The sequence below is a fragment of the Vipera berus genome, assembly GCF_964194415.1.
Source record: "Vipera berus genome assembly, chromosome: 10".
In the NCBI taxonomy this organism is placed as follows: Eukaryota; Metazoa; Chordata; class Lepidosauria; order Squamata; family Viperidae; genus Vipera; species Vipera berus.
Genome location: NC_138213.1, coordinates 22,200,742 through 22,214,571, shown reverse-complemented (window position 1 = coordinate 22,214,571; position 13,830 = coordinate 22,200,742). Strand labels below are relative to the sequence as shown.

Genomic DNA, 13,830 nt, shown 5'->3' with positions numbered 1-13,830 from the left:
AATAGAGTGAAACTGGGCAACCTGCTGACTGCCACGTCGCAACTCAAAAGTTTGAAATCATTCAGTTTGTTATAATTCTAGTGCAGATTGCAAGGAATAAATCCCAATCCATAGAACAAATCTACCTCTGGCATTAAGAATTTGGATGCCTTTTTTGCATGTAACAATACACATTGATCTAGTGTGGGGGAATTCATTCCATCCTTGGCTGTATCCAATATTTGCAGGATCCAATCTGTGTCAGTCACCGGCACCAGAGATTTTGGATTCATGCTGGAGCCCATCCTCAGAGAACTTCTCTCTAGCACAGCTGTCCCCAACCTATGGTCCGCGGCCCGGGCTGTGGGCTCTTGCCCAGCGGGCCGCGGAAACAGCTGGCCAGTGCACGCACACATGGATGCGCATTTCCCCCCCACACTCACGCTAGTGCCCGCGGCCCTGTTTCTACATGCGCGGGGTCCGAACAAGAATGTTAGCATGGGGCGGGTGTCCGCAGCCCATTTGCATATGCGCTGCTAGCCCTGGCGGCTTGTGTGGCCCATTTGTGCATGTGCCAGTGTGCATGGCACTAGCAGCCCCATTCGTGCATGTGGCATGTGCTGCAGAAAAGCTGCCTTGGCCAGGAATTTTGCTTTCCTCTTTTGTGTTGGGGAGCTCTGGAATGGTCAGGAGGAACACAAGAGCTGGTGAGGAACACCCCTGGTAGGGCTGGCTGGCTTACCCCACTCCGAGGTCTCCAGAGTTCCGCATCATGATGCGCCGAGAAGCCTGGCTCCGCAACACCACAGCTCCAAAAGGGATGTGATCCTGGTCCAGGTGGACTTCGATGCCCTGGCAGCAGCCTTGCACGATGAAGAGGGAGTGCAGGACCCCCTGGCATTCAAGCAGGACCTCCTCGGAGAAGGGCAGGATGCGGCTCTTTGGACTGAACGTCACCTCCACATGGCAGGTGCCCCCCTGGGGCTTCAAGGTAATTTCCCCACTGGGAGACATAGTGAGCACCTGTGCAAAGACATCAAGTGGAAAAGTCTCACTCCTCTGTTGCAAAGTGTCCCAACTGGCCAATCTCATGTCCACTGGGTCTGCAGGATACGCAGAGATTCAGTTGGGGAGACATTTACAGTGGAAAGAGATAGCTGGTCTTCCTCAAGACGCCTGGACAATGGTCTGGCTCCACACATGTTCTGAGTTTGGGCTCTGCTGGTGTCCAAGAGACCAGGAGGCCCATTATGCACTGCTCACCCAGCATTCCTCTACTGTCTCCTGTTCCTCCTCCTTGCCCCACAGAAAGTGAAGCTTTCAATGCAGATTTTTACCCCTCGGGAGGCCCATCCTCAACTATACCAAAGTTAAGAGTGGCAGCAGCAGGCAGGAGAGGTCAGCGAGGCAGCCCAGCTTTCTCAGGAAGCTGCTTCCAATCAAGATGCTTTGGAAGGACACAGAAGCTGCACTAGTAAGTTGGCTGCTACTTCCCCGACTGGGCTCAGTCAAGAGCACCCATGCCCTGTGCCTTTTGGTCTTCAGCTCTGCCTCCACCCATGGACACTCTCTTGTTGGTCACCCAAATGGGCAGCTTCCCTGGCACGGCTTGAAAGGAGGGGAGAACCCAGGCTCCAGGAGGACCTGTGCTGCTTACCACAATGCCATTCCTGTGAGAATGGAGAGGGACATGATGCCCTTCACCCAGGAGCCTGTATTTCCTGGCCATGTCTGAAGTTGGAGGGCAGGAGCAGCCCCTTGAAACCCCTGAGGAAGGAGTGCCCACTGGCCGCTGACCCTGCTCAAGCCCTCCCAGGCACCATCTCAAGAGGGACAAGTCCTACCTTGACTTCCTGCAACTCCGGGATGGAGGCCACAAAACTTAGGCTGAATGTGACAAAAGTAACACTGTTGTTCACTAATGTGACTCCCTTCTTCACAATGTGCCCTGGAGGGATAGCTCCGAATTTCAGCACTTTCTGGGGAGGGTCCACAACATCTATCTATAGATGGGAAACAGACAGGACTAAGGAAAAGAAGAAGTGGAATGAATTGTGGGGGGGGGGATTAGAAAGAAGGGGGAGGAGATTAGAGGGCTGAACCAGGGAGAGAAGGGCTCAGTGGGGTCCTGCCCTGGGTTGCTGCATGTCACAGTCAGGGTGGGGTCCTGATGTGTTGATTTGGCCCAGCTCCCTCTTTCTTTTCTTTTTCTTTCTTTCACTTACACTTTCACTTTTCTTTCTTTCTTTCTTTCTTACAATATCAGCAACACTCTGAAAAAGCTTTCTAGGCCTAAATGTCGGTGGTTTGAGGTTGCTCAGATTACTCAAGAGGCAGCTGCAATTTCAAGCTCCACTTTCAAATCATGGATGTGCAAGCTCTTTTCAATTGTGTGGATAGAAGATCAGGACCATTTAGCGTGTGTGTGTGTGTGTGTGTGTGCGCGCACACACACACACCACACATACCCCCCCACACACACAGTGGGGGTGAGGAGTAGCTCCTTGCTTTCAATTCAGACTTCTCAAAGCTGCAGGAGCAACCAGGCAGGAGGTGCCCACAGAAGAGGCACCCTGAGCAGCCAGTGATCAGAGCATGAACCCCAAGTCTCTCTTTCCAGGAGTCTGCCTAATCTCACCTTCATCTCAATGCCCTTCCCAAAGATCTCTACAGTCCGCTGTAAGATCCCGTTTATTTCAAAGGAGATGATTTCATGGTAGGAAATGGCTTCTCGGGGATAGAAGCTGATGGGAATCTCCACCTTTTCTTTGGGACTCAGAGCTTCAGAATGGAAACCGATCTCAAGGTAGGCTGTGTTGGTGAACAAGCACTCCACACTTCAAAGAGATGAGAAGAATATGATTAATTGGCTTTGCAAGCTGTATTGGGAACACCTGACTTCTTTATGTTGCCACCAGTTTCCAAAACTAAGAAATCTAAATAAACCAGCATTTAATCCCATATGTGTTAAAATTAGGTTTATTTCTCCAGAAGTGATTTGTCCTGCATTATAAAAGACTTCAAAATCTCCCTGACCCCTTCCCCAACTGGCTGATTCCAAGAGGAGAAAGGCGTTGAGACTGTAGGAAGGCAAGGAGAATGCTGGTTTTGAATCCAGTACCTTCCAGTCTTGCAAGTTCCTGGCACCTCCAGGGATCTTGGGGGGCAAGAGCTGAAACTGGTGTGGCCAATGGATTTGGACCCCAAGGTGCCATTTGGGAAATAGGAGCCTCAAGGAGCCTCTATCAGGAGGCCCTGAACCTTGGGATGGGAGGACTCCTGGGTGTTGTTACGTGGAGAACTTTTAATAAATTGGCTTCATAACCCTTTGCAATAAAGCATTTTGTGTTTGCATGGGAATGTCGACGGATGGATGGGAGGAAGGGAATCCCAAGTTCATCCTTGATGTGCATTCTCCTCACACAACAACCTACTGTTCCATCATACCAGTTTACACCTCAAGAGGCTGCAGTTCACCTGGCTTTCCTGCTGTCTTTGTTAGTGACCACCAAGATTCTCTTGGAAATGGGCATCCCAGCTTGGTAGATGAAACAGTTGCCAAAGTCCACTCTGAGGGGTGAGAAATGGATGCTGGGAGCCAACACTGAGCCTCGCAATACACATGTAAATGTGGGGCCGTGGCTTATCTATGAAAGGAGGAAGACACTCAGCAGAGAAGAGGACGTGGCATTCTTAAAAGAGGCTTTATCATTTACTTTACTATCACTGACAATGTATGAATACTTACATTGCTGATGGATTATTCTGCATTAGGCTACATAAATGAATTCAACATGTTTTATTTAATAACAAAATACGCTGAGAAATTTAACAAGGTAACACTTACTACTGTACATGGTGAGGCTAGCAACACTAGAAATATAAAAGATGCAGGCAGTGGAAAGTATTCTATTAAGAGTGATCAGATATTCTTACATTTGCAAACCCATTAATGCGTAGTGCTATGAGAAAGTTTGATCTCTGGTTAAATCTAGACGTATGAGATTTAAAGATCATCTGATACATGTTATATCAGTTATTCCTGAGTCAATTGTCCTTATCACTTCTTTCTTAAAAGATACCCTCAGATCAATGTTTGCTATCCTGGAATCTGAGGTGTCTGGAACGATGGTGTGTTTGTCAGATGTGTGCAGAAAATATCTCATCAATGAGTGGGCATCTGAAAAAAGAAAGAGCAGCTGTCCGTGGCTGGCTGATTTCTCCAAAGAGACGCAGACTTGCTGCAAGGCTTGGCTGCTGCAACAGCACAAAAAACCAAGCCACTAATGTTTCTGTGTTTTTGCTGCAGGAAACTAACTCGGAGAGCTTCAAAAACTCATTTAACAGTTGTTGCAGTGAAACAGAGCATTACTATTTTATGTGCCACTTTTGGCATCTTCTTGGTATCCCAAGATTACAGAGGGACCCAATATATCCATAAATATATAACTGAGTATGTAAAGGATACAATTGTTATGTTGTTATAACTGCTATAATTTCACTTTGTATGCAATAACTGCAGAATGGAATATATTTTAAAAAAACAGCCAGATTTAGCTAGGAACAAGTCTCGTTGAAGACCCACGGGGCTGTCTTCTGAGTAAACAGGAATAGGCCTGGGACCTAGATACAGTTTCTCCAGAAAGAGACTTCAGCAGGAGGTATATTTTTTATACTTCCTTTTTCATGTACAACCCAAGATAGCCAACCTACCTTGCTCCTTCCTGCTCCTCTTTTCCCTTTAAGAGCCCTGTGACCATTTCTGGTCATTCAGCTGCAAAGTTGGACCTAGGAGCATAAATGACTATCCTCCTGCTCCGGCTGGTATTCTCGCTGGCTAAGCTTCCTTCCTCCTTCCCTGCCTGGAACTGGTGCTAGGCATCCATGGCTTCCTGGTGGTTCTTGTGCAATGGAAGCCTTTTCGCAAACAGGGCCCCTGGGTTCCTACCTGCAGTTTCAGTTCGATGTCTTTTAAGGTGAAGGCCTTCAGCGGGTGAAAGGAGACCATAGCCTCCACCCGCTCTCCAGCTTCCACAGTGCCACTCTCTGGGGAGAGGGCAAAATACTGTCGGAACTTCTTGGCATTGCAGAACTCCCAGGAAAAGATGAAGTTGAATTTGCCGGTGTTGAGGATGGAGAAGTTGCACTCTGTGTAATCATTGACTTGCATCTATCCAGAGCAGAGATAAGGCAGTCAGTCACTTCCTCTCCTCCCTCCAGCTGGAATCCCAAGCCCGCCCTGCCTCGCATTTCCTCCTCCACCAGCCTTGTCTTCCTCACTGCCCATCAGTGCCTTGTACTTCATGGTACAACGGCTCCCAACCACAGGCCCCGAGAATGGAAAGGATGCGCCACACCCAGAGAGTTGCCTAAAAGGAAAATCCAGGGAGCCTGCGGTTGGGGTTCCGTGGAGGAGATTCCAGTGCAGATATCAAGAGCTCAGCATTTCTGCTTCCACCCTCCAGGGATGTTCCTGTGAAATACCATGTTTCACGAGGCCCTTAGAATCTGCCCCCCCGCCCCCGCCCCAGTATACAGGGATGCAGCTTTTATTGCCTTCCCACCTTCCTCAACAATCTTAGCAGGATAGGAGGAGAGGATATAAGGGGACACCCGGGGATGTAATTAGACTCCAGACCAAGTTGAGTTTAATAGTAAAAACAATCATACAGGACAATCAAATCTCCTTTCAGGATATTGGTCTAGATCTCTGTCAGGTAAGAAGAGAATGGTCCCTGTAGCACCCAAGGCAGCCATGGTGCCTTCCTTCAGCATCCACCAGCTTTTCTCTGTCATCACAAAACTCACAAGGACCTATAGAAAAGCTGACATATTCGGCAAAATTGTGTTAACTGCTATATTACCAAAGTTATTTTAGGCCCCAGATTTTCTTTAAAAATTAACTTTTTCTTACAAAATATCAATGGTGGACAGTTATGGTTATGTAATTTTGGTGGGCGATTTGGAAAAAGGATAAAATTCCAAATGTGCCCCTGAAATGTTGAGAGCTCCTGAAAAAAAGCATTACAAAAGCCCAACAGACTTTTAGTCCCCCAAGCAGTTCAGAGCCTGGTCTTCAAGAGGGAGAAGACCCTGGGCTGCCATTTGGGACGGCCATGACTGCCAGCAATAAAATCACCGTATCATAAGCTTCTAATCCACCGGGTCGAGGAAGAGAGAGATCCTTGGGAGGGGGGCTACTGAATTGGCCAGGACATGCAGCTGGTCCTTTTCTGTCACGGAACTGAAGACACTGAAGCAATGAAGCGAAGCGCACAGAAGAAGGGCTGGTAGCCAGCAGAAGGTCTCCAGGCCAGCCCTGCTCTGCTCTTGGCCCTCTCACCTCACGGAAGTCGATCTGCTTCGGATGCTCAGGGTTCAGCTCGGTTACCTCCCCGTGGCTTTCTTCACACTTCACAGAGACATTCATGGTGTGCCCGGTGGCCTTGACATTCAGACAGAGCGACTGGCTTTTCTTCTTAACATCACAGATGAGGTTAAAATTCACCTCCCCTTCCAGCGTTGGTGTGAAGTGGATGTGAACTGGGAATCTGGAGAGAAAACACATTTGCTGGGTTGAGTTGGCTGTCTGGGCCTGGCATCTGGGTGCATGTTAGAGACCATGCAGTGGCTGGGCTGAACTGTGGGCGTCTGCCTTGGCTGCACATGATGTGCAAGCTGTTGTTCTCTGTTCTTTGGTGTTTTTATGCTCTTTTAATTATTGTTAGCAACTTGGGTAGAGTGAGATAAGCAGCCATATAAATCGGACAAATGAATAAATGAATTAATAAATGCCAGATTTTTAAAATGCTGGTCTCTTCCAGTAAAAAATGGACCTATCCAGATCTGTTGTTGATAGCAGGATGTCTGTTTTTCTCTGTACAAAATCAGAATTCAAGATATTAAAGAACAAGGATTTCACTTAATGGTGTGCACAATAGTTACATCCAAGGATCCTTAAAAAAGGCCTCAGCAAAATCTTAGGAAAATAACCCTGTAAAATGCTTTAAAAAAAGAGAAATACTTCTACTTTTGTACATTTCGTTAATCAATTTTTATGGCCACCAACTTGCAAATTGCAATTCTGGGAGGTTACATCAGGTTAAAACAGAACAAAAAATAACTAAACGAGAAATAAAAACAGCAGTAAGGATATGATACATTGGAGGCCCCCCCCCATAGTCATTCTCCTAAACCATCTTCTTCCTTCCTTCCTTCCTTCCTTCCTTCTTTCCTTCCTTCCTTCCTTCCTTCCTTCCTTCCTTCCTTCCTTCCTTCCTTCCTTCCTTCCTTCCATCCATCCATCCATCCATCCAACCATCCATCCTGCAAGCCAGACCGGGCATTCTACAGCCCCCTCGGCCAGGTCTGACCATTTGACTGTCCCTGCCTGGCCCAGTGAAGTCAATCAGAAATGAGAGATCAAATGTAAATAAATGTGCCACAGGAGGAAGGAGAAGAATCTGAATTGGATCCAGCTCTGCATAGTCGCTGGGCGCTCCTTCAGTCAGCTGGCGGCTGAGGGAGGGCGGGAAGTGCTTTTCTGCCCCTGCACAGTGTGGAGCAGCCTGAGGAGTTGAGGTGATGAAGGTTGAGGACATCAAACCAGGTTATATTGGTTTGACCCTCCACAACAGACCCAGTTTATCAAGTGTCCCCTTTTCCATACCTGCTATACAAACATCTATTAAGCTACATCAAAGCCACATCAAGTCTCATCTTGGGGGAACAGCTTGCCCCATTTGGCACCCGATTCTCTCTCTCTCCTTCACCTGGAATGAGGTGGGACCACACCTTCCATGGGCTGCACGTTTAGGCAGTTGATTCGCCCCTCTGAAAAACGGGAAGAGTCTCGGAAAGCAAAAGTGTAGGCTTTGTTCTCATCATTGAGGATATCAATGCACTCGCGAGCTTCATGTCCTGGAAAGAGAGAGGTCTTTGCAGTGTGGAATTCAGGGAAATTAGGAATTAAATTTATCTCTTCACTTGTGATAAAATGGGTTCACCTGGCTTGGCAAAAACTTGTGAAACAAGTCTTAGTAACTGATTGCAATGTGGCTGCAAAAGAAGGCCACAGGAGGATTCCTGGGAAGAGGGACGGGTTTGCCTTTGGGTTCCTCACTGCATCACATGCCAAATGAATCCTGTGTCCCAATTTGCCAGAAATGTAGAAATCCCCTTCCTATTGTATATTTTTTTCCTTTGAATCTAAAGGCAAATTTTCATAAAAATGCTTTCTATGTAATCAGGTTTTAAGTAACACCTATCTTATGTACAATATCTTAATCCTAGATGGCTCATGGCCACATTCCATAAAACAAAAATGAACACAACCCACAAATTCCACAAGAACATCATTTGTGGGCTTCCTTTGATCCTAGTCAGTACTAGGGAAGAGATGGTCATCACAGTCCTCCAGAAGTCTAAGAGGGTGGAGGCCCTCTGTCAGCACCCCCTTTTGGGTGCCCTGCCATTGTTTTGGAGGGGGAGGAGGAGGCTCTGGGGGGAGCATTCTTTGCATGCTTTCGCTTTTACTGTAACCACATGGGAATTAGAGAGGGGGATTGTCTTCGGAGACGAGATGGACTCCCTCTCTGCTGCTTCCAGCCTGACTCCAAGGTCACTGAGGATGACCCGTTATCAAGCCTGTATCTCAGCATTCTCATAACTTTATGGAACTGTCTTGACTGGTTAGGGGAGTTGGATTTTGGAATGGGAAGAATAGATTCATGCTTTGCGTGGGACCGTTAGATTCCACCTGTCTTTACTGCAACCACTTTCTCTCAGTAAAAGCTCTTTTGATGAACCACATGGAGTCAAGAGTTGTGCTTTCCTGGTGCAGGTCCTTAGATTAGGCAGAATCTGCAAAATGGATCAACCTGGAGAGACACCCAGCCCTACTATGGGGACCATGCAAGGAATGTATGTGCAAGGCAGTGAGCAGGAGAAGCGGAATGCTGGGGGGACGCCTCTACCAAAGCTCACCCCAGAGTAAACCCTCCAGACCAGAGGTGGCAAACTGCTGGCCCATGGGACAGACGCATCACCAGGAAATCGCGCCTACCCCATTACTGGCAATAGGAAAAAAGCTCCGATATGTCACACAATGTCACGTGACGTCATGAGTTTGACATGTCTGCTCCAGATGGACAGAGGAGGCTGCAGGCCTGGGAGATTCAACAAAGCCCAGGTGGTCCATTGGCATCAGGAAGAAAGATGCCTGGAAAGGAGTAACCCGAGGCAGCTGAGGCAGCCGATGATGCGAATGCAAGTGGAGCTGGAAGAGCTCAAAGATGAGGGGGAAGAAGGTGGTGAAATTGGCCATGCCGATCTCCTCATGAAAGCTATATGCTTCATAATGGATGTGTTCCAGAACCTTAAGGCATGCAAGACCCTTGCCAGAATGACTGCTGATGACACCTGCCAAACCTAAAAGGAAGATGACAGTTGAAAAACCTCACCGCTAGACACCATTGCGGGAATCTCTGCAACCCCAGGCAGTGCCACCGTGGTCACAGGAGCAGCGCAGAGGGGCTCCACCAGAGCCAATGTCCCAGGGGTGCAGGGAGATAGGGCGGGATATAAGTCCCATTAATAAATAAATAAATAAATAAATAAATAAATAAATAAATAAATAAATAAATAAATAAATAAATAAATAAATAAATAAATAAATAAATAAATAAAGACCAAAAGCCCCACCTCCTCTATTAAAGTGCAACATAATTTTCCTAGTAGACAAAAAAATAATAATCCATCTTTACTATACCCAGCTGCAGTATATAAACATGGGGGAGCTATCCCACAATTTTTCACCCCTATGGCAGCCTACTATGCTGTCTTCATGATAAATTTGATAAAACAGAACTTAGTGTTCTAAGCTCATCATGAACTAAACCTGATGAAAATAACTATTTTGGCAGGGATGAATTAATAGGATGCATTTTGGGTTATAGGAGCATCTCATTCACTTGAACCAATGTGATCATATCTTTAAAATGGTATGTACAAGCAATCAATAATGTGGTTGCTAATATAGGTAGGTCTTGCTTATGAGCTGTTTGTATTTAAGGAGATGCTCACAACAAATTCTAGTTTGTTTGGTGAATGTATTACTTCATCTAAGCCAAAAACAGATGAAAAAACTAAAGGCAATTATGAATTAAACTTGGCTTAAATCTCAAAGTTTTGCCAGACGAGAATTGGACAAAACTTTGGAATTTACTATGAACATTTACCTTAAATACAATAAATTAAATTTATGTTAAGAATTGAATATATAACTTTTTTAATTATATAAATAAATAAATAACATTATATAAATAAAAGATTAACAAGATGAGAGTTCCAGCACCTTTTTTTTTTTAGAAAAAAAGCACTGTTTAGGACTATTGGGAAAAAATATATATTTAATTGTTATCTATCAAAACAATAAGAATTGTATTAACTCACAGATGGAATTCGGAGAAAGATTTATAAATATGTTTAAAGCAATCTATTCCAAGCAAGAGGCAAAAGTAATCATAAACGGAGAATTAACAAATAGCATTCAAATACAAAAAGGTACGAGACAAGGCTGTCCACTATCTCCTTTATTATTCATTCTTTCTTTAGAAGCACTCACAAGAATAATCCGAAAAGATAAGATGATTAAAGGATTAGAAATCAGAAAAGAGATATTTAAATTACAGGCTTATGCGGATGATTTAGTTTTCATTCTGGAAGACCCTTTAGAATCTGGAACAAGATTATTACAGGTGCTGGAAAATTATGGAGATGTTGCAGGATTAAAAATCAACAAAGAAAAAACTAAAATGCTAGTTAAAAATATGTCCAACTTACAAGAAACTGAACTAGTAGAAAAAATTAACATCCAGACATCTAAAAGAGTAAAGTACTTGGGGATCCAACTATCAGCAAGATGTACTACACTTAAAAGAGAAAATTATGATAAGTTAATGGACCAAATTATAGTAGACCTAGATCACAGGTCTGCAACCCGCGGCTCCGAAGCTGCATGCAGCTCTTTCAGCCATCTCCTGCGGCTCCCAGTCCTCTGCCATGTGCAGTCCAAAAAAAAAAAAGTGGGACTAAAAAAGGTCAACCAATCAATTCAAATATGCAGGGTAGGTGCATATCTCGCCTTGGCTCCACTCTTCAGTCAAACCCTGTTCTGTGCATGCGTGCATGTACGTGCATGTGCACACATTTTTTGCGGCTCCCAGTTTTTCCTTTTGTGAGGGAACCGGTTCCGAGTGGCTCTTTCACTGTTTCAGGTTGCTGACCCCTGACCTAGATAGATGGAAAATCTTGCAGCTCTCTTTTATGGGAAGAATAGCGACAATCAAGATGAATATACTGCCCAAATTACTCTTTTTATTCCAATGTGTACCAATTAAATTAGGTAAGGATTTTTTTGAAAATTTAAATAGAATTACATCTACAGTAGAAGGTCATGACATGCAAATTGGGTGGCATCTATAACATGGGATGGAAAATATAGGGCTCATCAGTACTTTCAGAATCATCATATTAGATGAGCACTCTTAGATGTGTGGATAAAAATTAAAAATTTAACTATATAGAAATTCCCAATTGGCTATCTATATTAGAGATTTTTATGCACCCCAAATTTATAAATCTAGTAAGTGTAATTACATATAAAGATCTCTTAGATGAAAATGGAGACCTGAAAAGAAGAAAAAGATTATCAGAAGACGGTATAGAGCTAGAATGGTGGGCATACTTACAAATACAGTCACGATACAGAAAAGATAAAAAAGAACCAGGGATAAAATTAGAGCATACACAATTAGATAAAATTCTTCTAGGAACAGAAGATCGAATGATAAAAAAGATATATCAATATTTATTAAAACAGGATTTGTTAGAAGAACAGGTAAAAGAAACAATGTTAACCTGGAATAAAAATTTTGGTTATAATATTGACTTAGATAATTGGCTACTAGTATGGGATAGAAATAGGAGGTTAACGCTAGCCACCTCCTCTAAAGAGAATCTGTACAAGATGTTTTATAGATGGCATCTTCCCCCTACAAGGTTAGCAAAAATAGATAAAAAAATCTCACCAATGTGCTGGAAATGCAGAAGGCTTCCAGGGACTTACTATCATATGTGGTGGGAATGTTCAGAAGCGCAAAATTTTTGGCAGCGGATAAAAAATTGGTTGGAAGAAATATTATGACAAAAAATTGATTTAAAACCAGAAATCTTTTTATTAGAGATTATTAATGATAATCTCAGTAAAGCATCTCTCTACTTATTAGTACATATCTTAACCGCAGCAAGACTGGCATATGGCCAAAAAATGGAAAAGAAAGGAAAGACCCACTGAAGAAGAAATAATAGATAAAATTTTATCCTGCGCTGAAATGGACAGGTTAAAACCTAGAGATCAAAAATAAGAACGGAACGGAGTATTATGAAATTTGGCAAAATTTGTACAATTGGTTAGAGTTAAGGAGGATCGCCCCCTTCATGGATTACTGCTTTGTCGTGGCGAAGGGGCTTGCGTAATTCAATGAAGCTATGAGCTATGCCGTGCAGGGCCACCCAAGACGGACAGGTCATAGCAGAGAGTTCTGACAAAACGTGATCCACTGGAGAAGGAAATGGCAACCCACTCCAGTATCTTTGCCATGAAAACCCTATGGACAGTACCAAAAGGCAAAACAATATGACGCTGGAAGATGAGCCCCTCAGGTCGGAAGGCGTCCAATATGCTACTGGGGAAGAGCAGAGGGCTAGTACTAGTAGCGCCAGAAAGAATGAAGCGACTGGGCCAAAGCCGAAAGGACGCTCAGCTGTGGATATGTCTGGTGGTGAAAGGAAAGTCCGATGCTGTAAAGATTTTTTCTCCATAGGAACCTGGAATGTAAGATCCATGAATCAAGGAAAGCTGGACGTGGTCAAACAAGAGATGACAAGACTGAACATCGACATCTTAGGCATCAGTGAACTAAAATGGACAGGAATGGGTGAATTTAATTCAGATGACCATCAGGTATACTACTGCGGGCAAGAATCCCTCAGAAGAAATGGAGTAGCCTTCATAGTCAATAAAAGAGTAGGAAAAGCAATACTGGGATACAATCCTCAAAATGACAGAATGATCTCAGTTCGAATCCAAGGCAAACCATTCAATATCACAGTAGTCCAAGTCTATGCCCCAACCACCAGTGCTGAAGAGGATGAAATTGACCGGTTCTATGAAGCCCTACAGGGACGCGGTGGCTCAGTGGGTTAGGACGCTGAACTTGTCGATCGGAAGGTCGGCAGTTTGGCGGGTCGAATCCCGAGTGCCGCGTAGCAGAGTGAGCGCCTGTTACTCGTCCCAGCTTCTGCCCACCTAGCAGTTCGAAAGCACGTAAAAATGCAAGTAGAAAAATAGGGACCACTCCAGTGGGAAGGTAACAGCATTCCGTGCGCCTTTGGCATCTAGTCATGCCGGCCACATGACCACGGAGACGTCCTCGGACAAGCGCTGGCTCTTCGGCTATGAAACGGAGATGAGCACCGGCCCCTAGAGTCGGAAACGACTAGCACGCATGTGCGGGGGAACCTTTACCTTTACCTTTTTATGAAGCCCTACAGCACCTTACAGAACTAACACCAAAAAATGATGTCCTTATCATCATGGGGGATTGGAATGCTAAAGTAGGAAGCCAAAAGATAACTGGAATAACAGGCAAGTTTGGCCTCGGAGTACAAAATGAAGCAGGGCACAGGCTGATAGAATTTTGTCAAGAGAATACGATGGTCATAGCAAACACTCTTTTCCAACAACCCAAGAGACGGCTTTACACATGGACATCACCAGACGGTCAACAC

The 13,830-nt window shown here is 44.7% G+C and overlaps 1 protein-coding gene across 1 annotated transcript in view; it reads right to left on the bottom strand.

The window, feature by feature from the left end:
- HYDIN (HYDIN axonemal central pair apparatus protein) overlaps positions 1–13,830 on the bottom strand; it is a 350,217-nt gene that overhangs the window by 40,029 nt on the left and 296,358 nt on the right. Inside the window, exons 73-79 of the mRNA XM_081335684.1 lie at positions 7,752–7,899; positions 6,323–6,530; positions 4,928–5,149; positions 3,457–3,626; positions 2,618–2,816; positions 1,824–1,982; positions 722–1,002 (exon numbers count right to left, since the gene is read on the bottom strand). Of these exons, the coding sequence (XP_081191810.1) occupies positions 722–1,002; positions 1,824–1,982; positions 2,618–2,816; positions 3,457–3,626; positions 4,928–5,149; positions 6,323–6,530; positions 7,752–7,899 (1,387 nt within the window). The remainder of the gene's footprint in view (positions 1–721; positions 1,003–1,823; positions 1,983–2,617; positions 2,817–3,456; positions 3,627–4,927; positions 5,150–6,322; positions 6,531–7,751; positions 7,900–13,830) is intronic.